At 37.9% G+C, this 16,391-nt stretch overlaps 1 protein-coding gene across 4 annotated transcripts in view; it reads right to left on the bottom strand.

The window, feature by feature from the left end:
- The window catches only part of THSD4 (thrombospondin type 1 domain containing 4), a 600,466-nt gene that overhangs the window by 59,894 nt on the left and 524,181 nt on the right, over positions 1-16,391 (bottom strand). For all 4 annotated transcript variants that reach the window (XM_043493644.1, XM_038420562.2, XM_043493645.1 and 1 more), the window contains 3 exons: positions 7,041-7,216; positions 2,835-2,931; positions 1,407-1,649 (listed from right to left, as the gene is read on the bottom strand). In XM_043493644.1, the coding sequence (XP_043349579.1) occupies positions 1,407-1,649; positions 2,835-2,931; positions 7,041-7,216 (516 nt within the window). The remainder of the gene's footprint in view (positions 1-1,406; positions 1,650-2,834; positions 2,932-7,040; positions 7,217-16,391) is intronic.

Raw genomic sequence — 16,391 nt, 5'->3', positions numbered from 1 at the left:
TATCTTATTTTGATTGTTTTTATTATGTATTCTTGAGTTTTATTCCAAAAAGGACAGTATTTATTAGAGTACCCCAATTTGGGTTATATTTCAATATAATTTGTTGATTTCCAAATAGGAAAAGGGTACTCAGCTGCTACAGCAAGAGAGGCTGTAAACATTAAAAAAAATTGTGTTTGGACATCACAAATCTCTAGAAACTACACACTCTACTATCATCTTCTGCTCAAGTATTCAGGTCCTGCACACTGCTTCTGGAGAATATACCACTGATGTTTGTCAAAAGCATCAGTACCTTTGTTCCTACAATTGGCTAGTTCAACCAGCTTTTGTGCCTCAAACAGCTATGTCCCATCATGCAAAAGGTTAATTAAAGGGGTCAAACCCCTCAAAAAGTTTGTAATTCACACCACATATTGTAAGGGCATCTAACTGGCAAATGGAGCTCTGAGCTGAACAGCACTGAAGGAATCACTGCAAGTAAAGGTGCATTCCAGGCAAATAGTAGGAAGATATTGACAGACGTGCAAAAAGTACCAATGAAAATGGAGGATTTAAACAAATGGGGAAAGGAAACCAAAGAATGCTGAGGATAATGATAGTGTATAAGGGAAACATGAGAAAAGCGACTTGAGGCAATTGTACTCAGCCATAAAAGACTGCAATATTTCTCATTTCAGGAATGGATACCAAATTCTGCTTTTTAACTAGGCTTGGAAGAATTGCATCTTCATCAGTAAATGTCAGTAAACGTTGATTGCACCATACACACAAACCAATGAAAAATATTACCATCAATAATAATTTAAATTTACAGATAGGGATAGTAAGAAAAATTCTGCTTGAGAACTTATGAGAGTTTAAGGATATTTATTTGGATATTTTGATGTGGGTTGACAATTTTTGTTTTAATGGTTATAAAGCTTTACCTTTTTGAATATCACTGTCATTAAATAATTATGGACTGACCACCTCAAAAAATTCCCACAGCTGTGAAAATGTAAATGGATAAAAATATAAAAAAAATCTTAAAGCCCATAATTTTGCACAACTATGAAAAATTTAATTGATAAAATGCTTAAAAATAAACATTAATATTATCTGTTGAAATGAAAAAAAAATTTGACACTGTCAAGCCTGTTTATAAACTATGTGCACCATGGCCTGTTTATTTTATTTTAGAATTATTTTTATTGACATATATTTGGAACCCACTTTGTGCTACAGATTTATCCGTCTTTCACTTAGTGAGAAACAATAGAAAGCAGTGGCTCAAACATATGTCTAATGCACAGAGGGATTTGCTGGGTTTTCTAACATGCTCTTTCCCCCATGTTTTTCTTCTTCTGGCCTAGAATCCTCCTGTGTGTAATATAAATACTGTGCATACACTGTAAAGCATTTACCTTTCCCACACGAAGTGGTGCACTCAGTTGTTCCAACCTGTTTCCAATTGTGTTCTCGGTTTCGTCGTGATGGCTGCACAGCAGGGACCTGGTTGTCTGGCTGATGAGAAGGAAACCTTCCTGGCTGAATAACAGGAAAGGTCCCTGTTGACTGTCCAGTGTGAGTGTCTGTCTCCCTATGCAAATTCTCATCTTCGTGATTTGTACCATCTGTCAGTTCTAACTGACCATTGAATGGCTCCCCTGAGGACAGGCAATAAGAGCAAATTAAAAGAGTGATCATCTCTTTCAAATATTAGCTAATGCATTCACTAATTAGTAGTTGAAACAATAGTCTACAAAGTTGTCAAGCTTGGAAATAGCTTTTATCTCCATATACAGACTTGCCGGGTTTTTCTGCAGACAAAGACTTTGCTGCTTTTCAATGAGGCACCCAATTCTCAGCAAGCAAACACATACACAAAAGTGGAAATTCACCAGACATGTTCTAGCATAATTATTGTACCTAATAAGAAAAGAAGTACTTGTGGCACCTTAGAGACTAACAAATTTATTTGAGCATAAGCTTTCGTGAGCTACAGCTCACTTCGAAGTGAGCTGTAGCTCACGAAAGCTTATGCTCAAATAAATTTGTTAGTCTCTAAGGTGCCACAAGTACTCCTTTTCTTTTTGCGAATACAGACTAACACGGCTGCTACTCTGAAACCTGTCATTGTACCTAATGTCAATCAAGTTTCCCAAGAATTTGTTTTTTCATCATGCTCCATATTCTGTACCTCTTAATGTCAAATTCCAGCCACTCCTCATTAAGAAACAGACTATAGAACCAATACAAATCTGACAAGGAGAATCAAAAACCATGAGAAATAGTACCAAACTTGCCTGCCAATTTTCTTTCTTTTTTCTTTTTTTCAGAATTACTGTTACATTTAACACACCTCCATGCTATAGAATTTAAAATACATTCTGTCTAGAGACATTTTAGCTTTGGGGGCGTAGAAATTTCCATAGGATTGAGAGAGAGAAGCTGGGAAAGGTTGTTGCAATCTCTGAATTTTGAAAACCTTCAAAATATCAATCTCCAAAAAGAAAGAAAAAGTATTTTAATTTCTGAAATACAGGCACAGCAATTCAGCTCACAACAGTAACTGAGCAAGGAAAAGTCACGGTGTGTTCTTATCCCATGTGACACGTTAAAGACAAAATTACCTTCAAAATAAAAATAAAGAACAAGATCCTAGGCTGGAGCAAATCAGAGTAACTCCATTAGAGTCCATGGAGTTACACTGCTTTATACCATCTGAACATCGGGGGTGAAATCCTGGCCCCATGAAGTCAATGACAAAACTTCCATCGACTTCAGTGAGGCCAGAATATTACTATTGGCCCATAATGTTACAGAATGTGCTTAATGCAATGATGATTTACCTGGCCTTCTGTGAGGAGGCAACTGAGGGCTAATGACGTTGGCTTCTGGAATGATATACTCGTAATGTATACCTGGATTAGGTTGCTGATGTATCATCTACGAGGAAAAACAGCCAAATAAATGTTATCTGATTCAAAATAATCATCCTTTCACTTAAGCCACCTGTTAGGTTATTACTGTTTAACAGAAATATGCATTTAAACCAATCAATAGCATGATGATTGCTACTGTTAGAAAAGACAAAGGTTTGTTTGGGACATGTCAGTGAAATATGAAAATAAACAATTTGTTCCTGAGAGGCTAAGACTAGTAAGGAAAAGATGAGTTTCTATGCTTTCAAATTGCACTAAATTGTAATAGGAAGGAACAGCTGTTACTCAAAATCCTCACTGTGAACAGTTACATCATATGCGTCTTCTTGGTACAGGTGCACATTGTGAAAATACAGCAGTGTCGTTAAGAGTCTTTCACTGAACACTAGGTGGCGAGAGAGGTTCATATGACAAATGGGTTGGGTCTGAAATAACTGACCTGACAGATAACTGAGAAAAGGTAAACAAGAAAGAGAAGAAAGAAAGGGAAGGGTCCAAATCCAAATGCTCCAAACCCCGCTAGCTCTCTCCTCAAATGATTGTCAGTTCTACTTGAGTTGAGAACACATAAACAGCACTTATGTATTATCATTCGATAATTGCCCTGTTCTGTTCATTCTGGAGCATCTGACACTGAGCAGTGTTGGAAGACAGGACACTGGGCTAGATAGAACTTTGCTCTGCCCCACTATGGCCATTCTTGTTTTATTAACCCATCTGTGTTACCTCATATACACAAGTTGCCCCCTTTTATAGCCTTGCAGCTCAGCACATATCACTCACCACAGTATTTATAAAGCAGCAAGCAAAAATAGCTAACAACAATTGTATGTCTATTCCATTTATATAGCAGTCGTTTAACAATGCTCAAGTAAATAGATAACAGAGGTCCACATACACATTGTGGTGACTGTATCACTGATATAGAATTGTGTTCCCAACAACTGCCAAAAACATTTTCAACCAGTTGGACTGAACATTCCACAGATAGCCAAACATGCAGCAAAGATCCCTCGTTTCTTCTACTGTTGGACAAAAGGGTTGGTTTGGTGTTTTTTGTTTGTTTGTTTTAATATTTTTATCTAGCACTGGGAACCTTGAGCGTGCCTGCTTTAAGAAAGACAGCAACAAAGGGTAGAGGTTTTAGAGCCCAATTGTACAATCCTTATGCACATTAACAAGCACTCACATGAGTATCCCATTGAAATCAATGGGAGGGTGTGTGAATAAGTGCTTACCAACCTAGGAGTTTCATGATAAAGCCCTTGCAAGGTACTTAGGTCTCCTGGAAAACCATTTGAATCCCCTAAGCAGCCCTACATTATGCTGGTGGAGTTGGAATAGAGGTGCTTGCATTATCAGTTATAGACACTATGTACTGTTGATTCTATTAGCCTGGCCTTGGTTACTTTAATAATGCGGCTGATCACATGGCTGCAGGGGTATTGGATTGCTCTGGTAGACGCCTCAGCCAGTTTAATTCAAAAAAGTCTTAAAAAAAATCATCACTTCAGATTGCTGTTAGTGCCTTATACCTGGGTTTCTTATCAGCCAGACACTTCCTCTTGAACATGAAAAGTTCCTTGGTTCTGCCAAAGCAAGGGTTACCAAGAGAAAATCCATTCTACACCCCTGTGACCCACCAGCAACAAACTTGTGGCACTAGGTTTGTTTTGCAGTCCGAAAGCCATTCTGGAATCCACTGAAGTGTACAGAGTTATTCCGAGTTAGGGTCCATCACTTTGTCTTTGAAAAGTGTTTCCTCTGGCAAACAACTGCTTTTTCTCTGAGCTCCGTCCCACTTTCTGGAATCATATGAGAATGCACTGCCTGTAATGATTTCTACGAGGGCTGACCTTCTGACCTCTCTACAATTTTAAAATGCACTCTCTTGGTGCCCAGTCCTGCAAGGTGCTGAGCACTCTCAAGTCCTATTCACTTCGGTGGGAGCCGAGAGTGCTCTTCAGATCAGGACCCTACAGTTTGGGTAGTTCCAAGGAAAGCTCTCCTATGGTTCCCCTGATTCTTCCATAGTGCTTCCCAAAACAGCTCACAAGGAGCTGTTATAACAGTTCTGCTTTGAGTTAGTGGCAATGTAATATTTTGTAACAATTTAGCTTTATTGTATTTGTGCATAGCTACTTTATGTGCATAACCAAACTGATATGAATTTCTGTTCTTTATCTGTTTAAACTTTTCTATAACATAACTAGGGTGCCTTTTCCTGTGCAACTGGAGAATGAAAGAAAGACAGCAGGAAGTGAGACAAAAGATTGATTGCCAGTTGGAATTAATATTTTCATATCCCTTCATCTGCATATAAAGCTCCCAGGGTTCGGAGCTAAGGAAAAGTGGAAGATTCAGAAATGGTAAGACAAGGACTGTACGTTTCAAGGAGTTGAGGAATTGGAAACTGGTTTATGTTAATATTAGCTATCTCTCTGTAACTAGAAAGTCAGGACCCGTACCAGGGTGATTATGCTATTAACAAAGCTCCTATGATTTTCTTTTATCTAACTCTCCAATCCCCATTTTAAGACAAAACAGCACAGATGGCTTTTCAACCAACCCACAGTGCAGTGAAAGGGAGAATGCTGATCTATCAGCCAGCCCAAATGAGCCTCTCTTGGTCCTGACATCCTACAGAGAGCATAATGAAGGAGAGAAAATGCCAAACCAGGGGGCCAGTCCACAGCAATAACCCACAGTTCAAGTCACTAAGCTGTGCCCAAACCCACGGCAATCTTGCTGTTTTCTTTCTTTCAAATAAGATGTCTTGAAGGGAAAAACGAAGGGAGATAAATAGGCAAAGATTAAATCAATACATAGTAGTGACACAAACAAACCATGAGATATAAGAGCTATAAAAATCAAAATACATTTTATTATGATTAATTTAAGGTGCTCTAACGTTTTTGATGATACTTATTTGGGAACACCTGCATAAGTCATGCATGGCTCCTTTGCCTTCTCTCTGGGTAATGCAATCATCATACATTAGGGATCAATTTCTTAGCAATAAAAACATTACAACATCTCAGCTCACACCATCCAATATTCTTTATGTAAGTGCTCATAATATTTTTTTAGTAATATGCATTCTGGGCATTTATCTTTACATCCAAATTTTACATCCCAACAAATGAAAAATCATCCCCATCTCCCACGCTGTGCCCTGTTAAAGCAATACAATAAATAATTATTGTTACCTTTTAATCATTTTGCCATTTGTAACTTTTCCAGTTGTAGGAGCCAGTGCACTTTCTATAAAAATACACTGCACTAATTTTTCTATCATGTGCCATCACTTGTTGAGTTTAATGACAACCAAACCCTGGCCAATTAAAACAACCAATATCATCAATTCAGACTGTGTACCTATACTACATGTAGTTTTTCAGCCAATATATTTTATTTTATATTTGTGTGTGTGTGTATGAGCATGCCTATATGCACAGTTTATTTCATGGTATGCTATAATAATCCACAATTGCATTTTTATTTCAGTGTTGAACAATACCAGAAAAACACTGAATCTTTGAATACTTTTGCCATTGACTTCAATGGAGCCAGGATTTCACTGCAATTTGGTTCTACGATTGCTTTGTGGAGTGTCTGCTGCTCAGGATTTCCTAATGAAGCATGCCATTAAAATTCTGCCCAGGAATGCTTCATTTTGTACATACTGTTGCTTTTATTTATATTTATTTAAAAAATACAGAACCAAGAAGGCTTGAATCCATCAGAGGTCTTGACCTGCTTCAGACATTTGATTCGGGTAACTATAAAACTAAACCAAGCCAAATTAGCTTCAGTAGAAAAGTGCCTGGAGGAAATCCAGCTCTCATGAAATAAAGAATACTGTATGCTTTGCCTCTGATTTTACTCAACAAGTAAAATTGGTTTTACTGGGTCAGTAAACTCAGGTGGTAACAGATATTTGTTACTGTTTAGATTTCCTGTGATCTGGGGCAATACAGAGGTAACAGCAAAGGATATTGTAATATCTAAATTAAGGTATTGTTATTGCTTGTGTTTTTAGTTTCGTGTGTGAATAAAAACCAGAACTCTTGTTTTCCACTAGGAAGGTTAATCTGAATTTGACAGACTTACATAGACATCCAAGATCTCATCTGTCGGACCATCTGCTAAAAAGGACTCCCCTGCAGTGCTTGAGATTTCATTTGGGCGTTTATATGTGAATGTAGTCCCTCCTCCTTCATATCTCCCGGGTCGATCAATTGCCCAGTTTCCATTGATGATGGACCGTCCTGATCGACTCCGCAATGCTGTAAGGGGGGAGAAAAAAACACATACACACAAATGCTGATCACAAAAAAATCACCTTTACATATTAGCTCTCAGACTGTTAAAAGTGTACACAAACAAATTCATGTAACTGAATTATACTGTTGTTTATTCTCTGACTTCATGGAATCAGGCAGTATTGCTGGAACAAAAAATATTGCAGATTATATCAATACTTGTGCAAAAAAAAAAAAAACCAGCCTAAAAAACCTGACCCGTATTTGAATATGTGAATTTTATTCTGCAGGAAGAGAAAAATACAAAGCTACAATAGAAAACTCATTTTTCATGGAATATCATGTTGTGATTTTGTCTCAGCCAGCCAGACGGGTACATTGAATACACATGGATAACGGGGAAGTGGTTTCCTGAACTTCCTCCACATCCACGTGAATCTTTATTTAGTGGTTTGGACACAGTAAAGCACTGAAGTGGATACAGATTATCACAACAACTATACTATGAAGAACTACCACCACCCCTACAATTTATGAACCAGAAAATACCTTGGTTTGCCAAATATTCCAATTATTCTTAATGCAGCCTTTGGCAAATCTTTAATTTTCCTTTACAGAATACACATTTTGCCAAACATCTGCAAAATTCTGTTCTATAGAACTGCTTGGGGTGACAAGTATCTGCAAACACCATTGTTCCCTATCCGTAAGGGAGGATAATACTACTAATTCCTTTTTCTGCCTAGTCTATTTAGATTGTAAGCTCTTTGGGGCAGAACCTACCTCTTATGTATGCCCAACACCTAGTACAATCATTTTATTGCTATGACTTGTGCCTAAAGGCCCAAACAAAACTGGAGTCTCACTGTGCTAGACATGGTACATATACATAGAAAAGAGACAATCTCTACCCCAAAGAGTCCACCCTGAGTCTACTATAGTTTAAGCATAGAATGAGGTTATCTACCATTTAGGGAGATATATAAAATAGAACAATAAGATCCTATTGCATCCTTGAGTGAAAAAATTGAACTACCTTTATACCTTACCAGGTTCGAAAGTAACTGTATAAACCCAAGACAGGGACCTAGGCATCACAGTACACCGCTCAATGACAACCTCTGCTCAATGCAAAGCTGCAAGAATTCATAGACCTTCCTTTGAAGCATTTGGTTTTGGCCACTGTTGCAGACAGGGTACTGGACTTGATGGACCCTGGTCTGATCTAGTATAGTATTAGATCAACAGCCACACTGGAGCAATACATTTACTCCCAGACTAGGGAAGCCCTGAGCAGAACACCAAGGAGCCAGAGCGGGTAGGGCACTTTCCGCAGCTGATTTTCACAAGGTTAAACAGCAAGGCCCAAATTTTGGATCTCTCTCTTTTCCCATGACAGTGATTGCAGCTGACAAGTTTGGCTTTGGGGAAGTTGAACAAGTATAAACTTGTTGGTGAAACCTACTTCTAGGAGAAGTCTCCATGCTGGGAACGTATAAGAAATTATTGTTTTAACTGAATTATGTAAGAGTACTCATAGACTATGGTTATATATAGTGAATTAGTAATAATAGTCACTTATTTATTATTAAGAAACAATGGTAACCTTGAACTACCAGTTTTCAAATCTAAATAAAATGGAAGTTGCGGTATGTTAGTGACATCAGGTGAGTTTGAAATGGTCTGCATCATACATTGACACATATAGAAGATGAGAGGCAAAACTAACTTTTATCAGTATTGCTTCTCATATCAAAAAGAGGTCTCTTTCCTAGATGGGGGTGGAATTATGGGCAGAAAATGAATAAATCCATAATGTTGGTTCTCAGTATTCAGTGTTATCAAATGGGAGAGTATAAGTATTCTGAACACCACAAACAAGTGGGTATTCCAGTTGGACAGGACTTAGTAACCCTTTCAGTAACAGATACAGTGCCCTTGCCAGAGATGCTATTGGCTCAGGAAATTGGCAAACACATTCACCAAATACATTTAAACAAGTGATATGTGAGTAATTCATGAGCGATCGACACAAGGATATTCTTCAAGCAGAGTACACACCATTCATTGTGCTTTATTCACTAAGATCATGTAAGAAAACATTTTAACAAATCTATTTACCTTTAAAAAGAAATGAATAGCTACTGAGACAAAGCTCTGCCTTGCCTCAGTGGGTCCCGCGTTTCCTGGTGGATTTTGCTAGCCTCAGAGGCCCACTGTGACCCTCCACGTAACCCTTCTTTCTCTAGAGACAAGGGTCACAGTCTACTGAGCCATTTTCATCATAAACCAGCAAGGAAGGTGAGGAGAAATTATCCTTCCTTGCACAGTCTCTGTTCTCTCCCAGTCTCAGTGATTAATCAGGGGGAAAAGGGCGGGGGGAGCCTGGGCCCACCCTCTACTCCGGGCTCTAGCCCAGGGACCCTAATAGTATAAGCTATGGTAGCTGACCTTTTAAAAACATGACATGTACAATTCCCTGGGCTACTTCCCCCCACAGCAGCCCTTACTTCCTCCAGCTCCACTTCACCCTTACCTCAGGGTCTCCTTCCTTGTGCTTGATATGGTGTGTACTACTCAGCCTCTCCAACCGCACAACTTCCTCCCACAGCTCCTGACATACACACCCACCTGACTAACTGGGAGGCTTTTAACTAGTTTCAGCCAGCCCCTGATTGGCTTCAGGTGTCCCAATCAACCTAGCGTTCTCCCTGCCTTCGGGAAAGTTCTTAATTGGCCCCAGGTGTCTTAATTGACCTGGAGCAGCTGCCATTTCACTTATCCTGGTACCAGGGATTTGTTTAGCCTGGAGCTAATATAGCTATCTCCCACTATTTTCTATAGCCATCTGGCCTTGCCCGTCACACTACACAATTCAGGTTTCAAACTATATAAACTGCAATGTGGGTATTAGATATCAGCCAACTAGGTTCCTTCCACTGTAAGCAGTGAATTTTAAATATCTGTAAATAAAATATAACTTTATGACAATGTGATATAGCAAATATAAAAACAGTGATAGAAGTGTCTAGCTAGGGCCAGATTATACCTACATGCGAGAGAAGGCGTAAAGAAACCTCCGCTTTTGTAGGCCATGTAACGGTCAACCATCATTGTAATCCCTGCTCTCAACGGAAGATAAAGACTGCTCTGTTACTATTCTTTTAGACAAGTTATCCTCCAAAAGGGGCTGGGATTGGCAAGTACTCCGCTGTCATGCACAGAACCCAATGTTTACTTTAAGTTTACAAAGACTAATAAGCTGCACGCCAGAAAAGGATGTGGTAGTAGGCATGCACCTGTCTGCATCTGAGAACTCCTGGAGGCATTCTTTCTCCTGGTTCTCCCCCTGGGGTGGCAGGGCTCTTTTCTGCTCCCAACACAGCACTATGCTCAAGGGCACAAGCAGTATCTCAGAATACGTGTTATCCAGCAAAAACATCCTTCACTATTTATGGCCCAGATCCCACTCACATTGAGGTCCTCGGCCCAACTAGTGACGATGATGGTGCAGGATCTGGCCCCACAATAATATACTAATTTTTATTGTAATTTTATCATTTTATTGTAATGTAAGCTACATATTTCCTCTTGAGAAGTATTTTAAGTCCATTTGTTTCCTGGATCTCTTATTTTTTGACACACCAGTTATTAAATAAAGAATTTCTGTACCTATGGATGTTGGCTGAACCAAATAATATATTTCACATAATTTTTTTTAGTTTAGCCATACAAGTATATTCTCTTTCCTCACATATTTCTGGGAGGCAAAGTTCAGATTCACAAACTATTAAATATGGATTATTACAAAATACTGACAAAAAGAAAATGACTATAAGCAACATGCTATTTACAGCTGTTACATTTTAATTCAAACACCTGAAGTACAGGGCTGCTTTGCAAACTGTATTGATCCTGGGGTTTCATCATTTTTAATATGCAACACTTCTAATAAAGGTTTAACTTTATGATCGGAATATTTTTCTTACACAGTTACTTTTAAAAAATAATCTGCACATCAAGAGCTCGGAAATGAAAAAAGTGCTGGCAAAGATTAAATTATTGTTAATAATAAAGCTGTAGAAAGATGGCTGTCTGGAAACCAACCAAATGTGCCTCCTACTGTGTTTTGATCACCTTGCATCTATCACCTCTACTGCCCTCCATCTAGAAATGTTATAGTGCTAATATTTTTAGCCAAAGTATGAAAGAGTATAAAGAGCATTAGCAGATTCTTCAATAAGGCACAATCTACTGATGATTTCATCTGCCCTATTTGTCAGCTTCTTAAATACCGCTGCATAGTTTATAATACCCTTCAACAATACTTTGCGTCGATTGTACCATCTCAGACTTCAAATTCTCATCAACATTTTTGTTTGGGCGAGGAATTAATGGGGGAAAGCTCAATGTGATATAAAATAGAAACTGAACTTCGGGTATCTTAAAAAACATTCATTTTTCCAAGTTCAGCTTTGAAAACTTCTTTAAATGATAAGGAGTACTTGTGGCACCTTAGAGACTAACAAATTTATTAGAGCATAAGCTTTCGTGAGCTACAAGCTGTAGCTCACGAAAGCTTATGCTCTAATAAATTTGTTAGTCTCCAAGGTGCCACAAGTACTCCTTTTCTTTTTGCGAATACAGACTAACACGGCTGCTACTCTGAAACCTGTGATTCTTTAAATGATAATGTTTCAGAGCTCTTGTCCTGATGCTTGCAGATTCTATTCTGCTTCTCCTGCCTCTGATGCCGAGAAGAATAGGAAACAATTTAAAACAAATAATGTAGCACTAAAGAGTAAAGTTCTGTAAACAACATGTTCATTGCCCATTGATTTCCATGATTTTTTTTAAAGATATGGGTTGGGTTCTTTTAAATATGTGGGTTGTCTTCTGGCTTCTGTGCCTTTAGGGCTTACCCAGTTCACATTTTCAGGCTTTTCTCCACAATCGTAAGGGGTAGAAACTTACTTAAAAAAAGCACAGCTAAGAATCCCAAATAGTCAGTGGCTTCCAGGAGCTGGTGCTTTAAATCACCAACTTCACAAACAAAAATTGCAAAAGTTGACAAGACTGAAAATACAGTAAAATAGAACTATAAAAAGAGTATTGGCAAGAGAATGCCCTTTTATTTCCCTGGTCTCAGTCACATGACATACTTTGAAACAGACACAGACAAAAGACATAAGCTGTGATTGCTGCAAGCCTGTTCCCCAGAGCTGGTGAAGCACAACTTCTCTGTGCTGGTTTACCTATGTTTATTAAACTGTTTAAGCTGAATAATCTAATGTTAATCAATAATCAAAACTAAACCCTAACACCATGTTGTCTATGTCTAGGTATCATGAAGAATACACATGCCGAGGTATTACATAATGTCAGCAAACAGTATAACATACAGATGATACAAAACATTACGGTATAACAATCATTGAACAAGAAAAGTACATTGAAACAGAAGATATTAATGCACTTGACAGTATAGAGGGAATATATTAAACAATGGATCACAAGAACAATATCGTGGGCTAGCATCACATGCTATCATATGGACACACATCAAATCAGAAAAGAAAAATGCTTTGCTGTGCATTTTGAAGAGGAATAAATCTTTAGAATAAGCATATGAAATTTTGTAAATCCTATTGAAACATCAATAGTAAAGATGCCAAACGGTTTTCAACAGAAACATAATTCCATGCATTGAATTATTCACAGGGGGACACTTATTGTGAAGTTTAGGGACATAACATACTTGTGTAGTTTGGAGATGGAGTGGGTGGATAGCAGAGGTTTCGTATAGCATGTGTAGGCTTGGCAGGATTAGATTTTTATTGGTAAATATCAATAAACATCTATTTCACTGTACAAACACAGCCTGATGAAAAAATATTTCCATTGATAGTAATCAAAACATAGAGATAGCAAAGTAGGAAAAATGCTGCTTAAGAACTTAAGAGTTTGATTTTGACATATGATGTTAACAGTTATAAAGCTTTAACTTTTTGAATCTCACCATCTACTGTCATTAAATAATTATTGCCTCCCCATAATTCCATACAACTGTGAAAAATTTAAATCAATTAAAATTGAAAAGATGCTTAAAAATAAACCAATATCCATCAAAATTATAAAGAATTAAAAATCCAATTCTGCTAAGCCTAAGCATAAAGCAATGCCAGGTTCTTTTCCTGTTAAGTGCCAATTGTAACCAATTAAGTTTCTGAAACATTTAACGGTGAGTCTTATAAATCCTGCCTGGTAATGTAACTCTGGCTAATTCTTTTTTTTTAATTAAAATTCTTGATATGTTTTATTCTGTAGGGAAAAAGAGGTAAGGTTAATTACTTGTTAACTTATTACGTTAAAAAAAATCCATGTGCTGCAAGACATGGCAGATGTTCCAGGCAGTTTGCCATATCTAAGGACAGAAAGGGCTCTAAAATTCATACCTATGAAAAAAATTATCTACCCATACATTAGCTCCTGCAGTCTTCATATAATTCTAACTCCCACTGAAATCACTCGGAGTTTTGACTGAGACCTCTCTCTATATATTTATGTAAAGAGGAACAGTATCAAATTGGCATGGCAAAGGTTTTGGTTGTGCAGGTGCTCAGGGTAAGCATGGAGGTAGGACTCATTTGCCAACTCTTACAAAAAATTTACTATAATCAAAACAATAAAAGCAATTTAAAATACAGTTATAACCTTGCACTTCTTGGCTTCATGATGCAGCCATGGCATCTGGGCATCCTTGTATAGTTGCACAAATGTAATACATCTATAGCAGTGGCTTTTAACCCTTGGCCCAATCAGCATTCAGCTGCGGCCCATGTCACATCTTCAGGGCCATACAGCTAGTATTGCGACCCCCAATGGTAAATAGGTTGAGAACCACTGATCTAAAGGGTTTGATTTGCAAGAGTGCTGAGCAGCTACAGCTCTAATTGTGGACAATTTCTCCCCCAGGTCAGATTGGCTGAGACCCTGAATTTTTTTTGCCTTCCTCTGCAGCGTGTGTCATGGGTCATTTGCAGGTTTAAACTAGTGTAAATGGTGAATTCTTTGTATCTTGAAGTCTTTAAACCCTGAATTGACGACTTCAGTAACTCAGCCAGGGGTCAGAAGTCTATTTGAGGACTGGGTGAGGATCTGTGGCCTGCAATGTGCAGGAGGTCAGTCTAGAAGATCATGATGGTCCCTTCTGACCTTATGAGGAAGGGAACAGCATAACCAGAGTGCCCTTTGGAATTCAGAGAACCCTGATAATTTCCAGATCCATAGAGTGATTTGGGATTCTTTTCCAATACTACCTTATACAACCTTTTTTTTTTGCTAACTAGTTTACATTCGAAAACTTGAACAGGTGAAAAAAATTGTATACTGGCTGGTTATCTACCTTAAACCATTCATCCATCCCTATAGTATGTAGGCTATGTATTAATAAAAAGTTTCATACAAAAATATTCTTCCCATAAACCTCTCAAAATCTGGCAGTAACATTGATAGATGTTAGATTTAATGTAGCTTATCTATTTCATATTCTAAGGGCCTTATGGACTGAGGGAACAATGTCCTAAGTCCTACTTAATTGCTTCAAAACCACAAAAAAATCTTCACCAGATGGACACAATTTGACTACCCTTATATTAAAATGGATATAAAGTATGAGAATCACTCAAACATTTTGTTTGGACCTGCCCCAAAGAGAGAGCTGTAGGGAAAGAACACAGGAAGATACAGGAAAACAAACAAACAACAGTGCCATCTTCACTGTGATTTCTTAAGAAGGATACTCCAGCTTGACTAGGACTTCACTGACACCCTGTTGCTTGCTGAATAAGCATATAAAATCATAAAATGAAGGAATACTTCCTTTCTTTGGGGAGTAGACTGGGGACTTATATTTGACAGGAACTGGAAATACAGGGTGAAACCCCAGCCATATTGAAGTGAATGGCAAACATCCCACTGACTTCAATGTGGTCATGATTTCACTCAAGAAATGCAACATTTATCACAGGAAAGATGCACCATAGGCTACATTCATGGGTGGATAGCACATGGTGCAAAAGCAAAAGGAGGAGCTAGTACATGCATGCATAAGGGACTTGTTAAACTGAAAAGGGCATGGCTTCAAGAAAAGAGAACCTAGTTAAAGCAAGACCATCTGGGGAACAGTTAGAGCTGGTGTCAGAGCTTATTAAGATGAAGGGAAGCAAATTTAAAGTCAAGTCTGCCAGGGAGAACCAAGAGCTGCACAGCACTCTTTCATGGTGGCATACAGCAAGAAAACTTGGCATGACCCAGTCAGTTACCACATCATTAAAAAAAAGAGCAGGTATTTTTAATGGGCAGCAAGTGCTGCTGATTGATATAGCACCATGTATTAAATTAAAAATGTGTTATCAATACAGAACATAGCAGTGGTGAATTTTTGTGATAGTACTAAATGAACACACAGCACATTTTCAGAATATTTACCATTAATCACACACTGATCATATTAGGTCTGCCATTGGCACACAAACTCACATTGTACTACACTGTTCTATGCTGACACAAACACAATCAGAATATCATTAGGCAACAAATTGCAGTTTAAACTCGTTTACACAGTGGAGCTTCACAGTATAGCACCTCTGCTGTAAATTTAGATTTCTCCTGACTTCCTTTGATTACTTGCACTGCTTAAGTGGCATAATTTGTTAATTACTCATAGTCATACCATAAGTGAAACAATTTTGCACTATGACATCACATTTATAATATATTTTTGGTATTTATATTAAATAAAAGTAAAGTTTAAAATGCATTTTCTTCTGCCATTTAAAATATCATTTTGGCAAAAACTGTTTTGTTTGATATCACATAGCACTTCTTCAGAGACAGGTGTCCAGAGAACAGTTGCAGCAGATAATGCAACTACTCCTGAATAAGCTCTGTGATGAAAGAGGTGAGAAAGACACAGTTTCCTCTTTACCAGTCATTTTCATACAGTATATGAAAACTGGTTTGAAGTAGGGTTGTTAGAGGTAAACCTGCTAAAATTTATAAATTTGATGATTAAATATCTTTTAATGGTATAACTGATTAAATAAGGATCTGATATGATGGCATCCCATGTAAGGGAACAAAATTAGTCTGATGGTAAATGCTATGTGTAAGGGGACTGTTGTCTTCTTACTAACAT

This window comes from Dermochelys coriacea, chromosome 10 (assembly GCF_009764565.3).
Source record: "Dermochelys coriacea isolate rDerCor1 chromosome 10, rDerCor1.pri.v4, whole genome shotgun sequence".
NCBI lineage: Eukaryota > Metazoa > Chordata > Testudines > Dermochelyidae > Dermochelys > Dermochelys coriacea.
Note: the sequence above shows the minus strand (reverse complement) of the source record. Positions and strands in the feature narration are given on the sequence as shown.